The following is a 4410-nucleotide window of genomic DNA, read 5'->3' as shown; positions in this document are numbered from 1 at the left end:
TGTTGTTTCTTCATTATTTGGTAGCCACAAAGAAGCACTTTTATTGGGAGACAGTGAATATGCAAAGAGATTAGGTTAAAGCTACCTTTTCCAGTGGTGACAATACAAACCGTGTGTATCACTTTTAACAGACTCTGACAGATACTTTATTTGTAAAGGTTGTGTAATAGGGTGGGGTTTAATCAATTTTTAATCAGGAAAGAAGAAATACAACTTACATTTAACAGTAATTAACATTTTAAGATCATCACACAAGACCACAGGTGTCAAACTCACTGCATCACATTGTCGTTACATGATGTTTTGTGATGTTTTTCCCCTTCACGGAGGTGGGCGTGGCCTGTGCATGACACATCTGGCCCGTGGGCCACCAATTTGACATCCCTGCTCTAGACTAACTTGTAAAACACAGCAGTCTGAGAGCAGAGGAGATATCTTGGTCAGGTTCAGTTCAATCCAGGTTTGTTGCATATATCCCAATGTCTTTTTGTTTGTTTGTTTGAAGCAGATACATGCATGGTTGAACTTAAACATTAATTTTGTATTTTGAAATCTTCCCTTATAAATTACCTGATTGCTTGTAGCAAGAAAGTATTATAAAATGGTTTTTCAAGCCTTTCTTGTCAAATAAGTCATTATAAAACAATGTTGACTGGATATTAATAAAGACTATGGCTTTCATTATTAATTCCTGTTTAGCAAGGCTTTTCCTCACTGTTAGTGAATGTATATTCTTGTAACAGTCAAAAAAGCCTTATTAAACAGGAATTAATAATGAAATCCATAGTCTTTATTAATATCCAGTCAACATTGTTTTATAATGACTTACTTGACAAGAAAGGCTTGAAAAACTATTTTTATTCTATTCTATATTAATTAGAATTACATTGTTACATACAATGTTCTGTAAAAGGTACCTACATATTCCAAGTCAATGTGACTTGATTGAATAAAAGCTACCACTGAGCATTAATTGCATCTGTTGACTGAATACATGCAAAGATACTTACATTGAGGTTCTGCAAACCACTCAGAGAAACACTTTCTGAGGCAGCCAAAAGGCTCCTCTGAACTCATTGCTCAAGACACTGAGGATGTGCATCATGTTGGAGGCTTAGCTCAGCCACTTCAAAGGCCTTCCCACATCATTTGAGCATGAATATGAAACCTCCAATAATACTTCCACCTGGATTGCTGCTGAAGAGTAGGTGGAAAGCAGCCATTCAAAGGGGGTAAGTTAAGCAAGATGTGATAGATTGAACAGCAGATTTGGAAGGGCAGTTGAGTTGCATTGCTTCAAAAGATTCATGTATCCTTCTTTTAAAATACCTTTGAAATTTGATGAAATCCACAATTGAAATCGAACAACAGATTGTTTTCTAATGCTAAATTCATTTGGCAGGTGCCCTTCATTTTATGAATTTTTTCTCTGTTTGTCATTTAAAGGATATCTTCAAATTACAGATGAAGTACCTAGAGCTAATTAAAAGACGCTGATGCTAATCCACCACAAAAAAGAATGGAAGACAAGTTACACAGCAACTTGACCATCACCAATGGTTCAACTTCTAGCCAAAAACCACTTGAAGGCCATAATCTTTGGGAAGTAATCACCATCGCTACTGTAACGGCCATCTTAAGTTTGATAACCATTGTGGGAAATGTTCTGGTAATAATATCATTCAAAGTCAACAGCCAGCTCAAAACAGTGAACAATTATTATTTACTCAGTCTCGCCTGTGCAGACCTTATAATTGGAATATTTTCTATGAATCTTTATACATCATACATATTAATAGGGCACTGGTCTCTTGGAATTTTGGCATGTGATTTATGGTTAGCACTCGATTATGTAGCTAGTAATGCTTCAGTAATGAATTTGTTAGTTATCAGTTTTGACCGATATTTTTCTATTACACGTCCTTTAACCTATAGGGCTAAACGCACACCCAAAAGAGCTGGGATTATGATTGGTTTGGCTTGGCTGATTTCTTTCATTCTGTGGGCACCTGTAATCTTATGCTGGCAGTACCTTGTAGGGGAGCGAACTGTCCCACCTGGAGAATGTCAAATCCAATTTTTGTACGAGCCTATTGTTACCTTTGGTACCGCAATTGCTGCTTTCTATATCCCGGTTTCAGTGATGACTATTTTATATTGCCGCATTTACAAAGAGACTGAAAAACGAACCAAGGATCTAGCTGAGCTTCAGGGCTCCAGTTCTGTGACTGAGTTTGAAACAATAAAGCCTCAGAAAACACTGTTGAAGTCTTGTTTTAGCTGCAGGCAACAAAATTTGACCAAAAGAGACCAATCTCAGGCTTCGTGGTCTTCATCCAGTCGAAGTACTTCTGCCACAGCAAAAGCATCTCAGATTCAAAACACTTGCCAAGATTGGTCGAGGGCAGAGCAGCTGACCACTTGCAGCAGCTATGCCTCATCTGAAGAAGAGGAAAAATGCCCGCCTGATCCAGTCTTTCAAGTAGCCTATAAAACCCCTGTAAAAGGGAAAGTTGATGAGCAAAAAGAAGAGAAAAAGGAAGCTTTTATCAAAGACCAACATGAGGAGAATGACTATGACACCCAGAAATATTTTCTAACCCCAACCAAAAGTCAGGTGCAAAAAAGTAATAAATGTGTAGCTTATAAGTTCCGGTTGGTGGTTAAAGCTGGTGGTGCTTCAGAAACTAACAATGGTTGCCGAAAAGTCAAAATCACTCCTTGTTCTGCCAGTTTATCCAAAGACGCTTCCATCAAAAATATGGATCCTAATCTAAGTAATCAAATTACTAAAAGAAAAAGAATGGTTCTTATAAAAGAACGTAAAGCAGCCCAGACTCTAAGTGCCATTCTTCTAGCTTTTATAATTACCTGGACCCCCTACAACATAATGGTATTGGTTTCCACATTCTGCTCATATTGCATTCCTCCAACATTGTGGCATCTTGGCTATTGGTTGTGCTACGTAAACAGTACTGTAAACCCAATTTGTTATGCCTTGTGTAACAAAACATTCAGAAAAACCTTTAAGTTGTTGCTCTTCTGTCAATGGAAGAAGAAAAAAATGGAAGAAAAATTATATTGGCAGGGTAATACAAAGCTGCCTTAAATTAAAATGAAGTAGCTGAAATGTAATGATCTTGGCCAGAGAGTGTATATTAGCTACAGGTCTTTATTTGTAAAGTTGTTGTTTTGTGTGTGGGAAGCAAAAGAAGCAACATTTCTATGATATATGATTATGAAGAAAGCAGTCACAATGTGGAACATTTCTGTAATTGGAACTATTGAAAGGAGCATTTTGAGTGTTGTTATCAGGACGTTTGGTCTCACATTTCTGCTCTATAATGGCAGAACACAGGACCTTAATAATTGGTCATTGAATAGATCCATCAATGTATTTGGTTCACATTCTTGCAGAGTAATATTATGTCGTCTTAAATATTTTTCCAGGACTTTTTCAAGTTAAATTATAGATCTGCAACATACTGAAGTTAGCACTGTTTCCCTTGCAAAGTTATCTACTAATTGAATGAAGGCAAAGAAAATGAATAGTATATCTGTAGCCCATGATAAATGATTGAAATTGATTTTTGAAGAGCAAAAAAGTTCCTGATGTCAGCTTGAGTTATGAACAATGACTGAATTTGAATTCATCCTTATTTTAATTGTGGCTAGATGTGACTTGTAAGGGGAAAGGTCTTTTTATAAGGCGCATACTGAAACAGAATGTGATTATTTAAAGATTTAAAGTTGCTGTAGTGAGATTTATAAAACTCATATCAAACACTAGGATTTCATACTTTATATCCATAGTTTTAAAAACATTTGCATGAAATAGTTTTGGGTCCTATTCCTCTTTGAATGTTATAACTTGTGTAAACAGACATGAATAATATAGCATTTTAAAGAGAGAGAGGAATATATAAAACATCTACCTCTCTTTGTTTAGATATTTAGTGGCAATATTCATCTTTTTAATCCCCACAGCAAAAGTAATTAAATTCATTAGGCAACTACAACGTGTAAAAGATTCTATCCCTTCAGCCTGAATAGGAATTATAATTTATATAAGAATGTATATTTAATACATAATTATTTCAGCAAAAATGTGAATCTTATAAAACAAAAGCAAGTAACTAGAATAGTTTCTAAATAGCAGAGTATGAACTAAAATCAGCTACCAAAATTAACCAATCTTGTCAAAAATAAACAATTACAATGAGCAAGTGAAAATATAAGTCCCATGTCTTTTGGATCCAGATTTCCATAGCTATCTACCTGGATCCAGATCTAATTCTATGAAAATAAAATAATTTAATTATCTCTTGAATCTTATAAATACATACATGTTTTCTCATTTGAAAAGGTTTCTCTCTTCAATTCTGTTGAATAGTCAAGCTCTCCATGTAA

General features: G+C 35.3%; 1 protein-coding gene across 1 annotated transcript; it reads left to right on the top strand.

Moving 5' to 3' along the window:
- Positions 1 to 1519: 1519 nt before the first annotated feature.
- Positions 1520 to 3109, top strand: CHRM5 (cholinergic receptor muscarinic 5). Its single transcript, XM_070931342.1, has one exon. The coding sequence runs from the start codon at positions 1520 to 1522 to the stop codon at positions 3107 to 3109; it is 1590 nt and encodes a 529-aa protein (XP_070787443.1).
- The last annotated feature ends 1301 nt before the right edge of the window (positions 3110 to 4410 follow it).

The sequence above is a fragment of the Pituophis catenifer genome, unplaced genomic scaffold (assembly GCF_029215685.1).
Source record: "Pituophis catenifer annectens isolate HBS135680 unplaced genomic scaffold, rPitCat1.0.hap2 SCAF_1, whole genome shotgun sequence".
Classification (NCBI taxonomy): domain Eukaryota; kingdom Metazoa; phylum Chordata; class Lepidosauria; order Squamata; family Colubridae; genus Pituophis; species Pituophis catenifer.
Note: the sequence above shows the minus strand (reverse complement) of the source record. Positions and strands in the feature narration are given on the sequence as shown.

Excerpts from the sequence above, each read along its gene's own strand:
- CHRM5 (XM_070931342.1), top strand. The coding sequence starts at position 1,520 with ATGGAAGACAAGTTACACAGCAACTTGACCATCACCAATGGTTCAACT.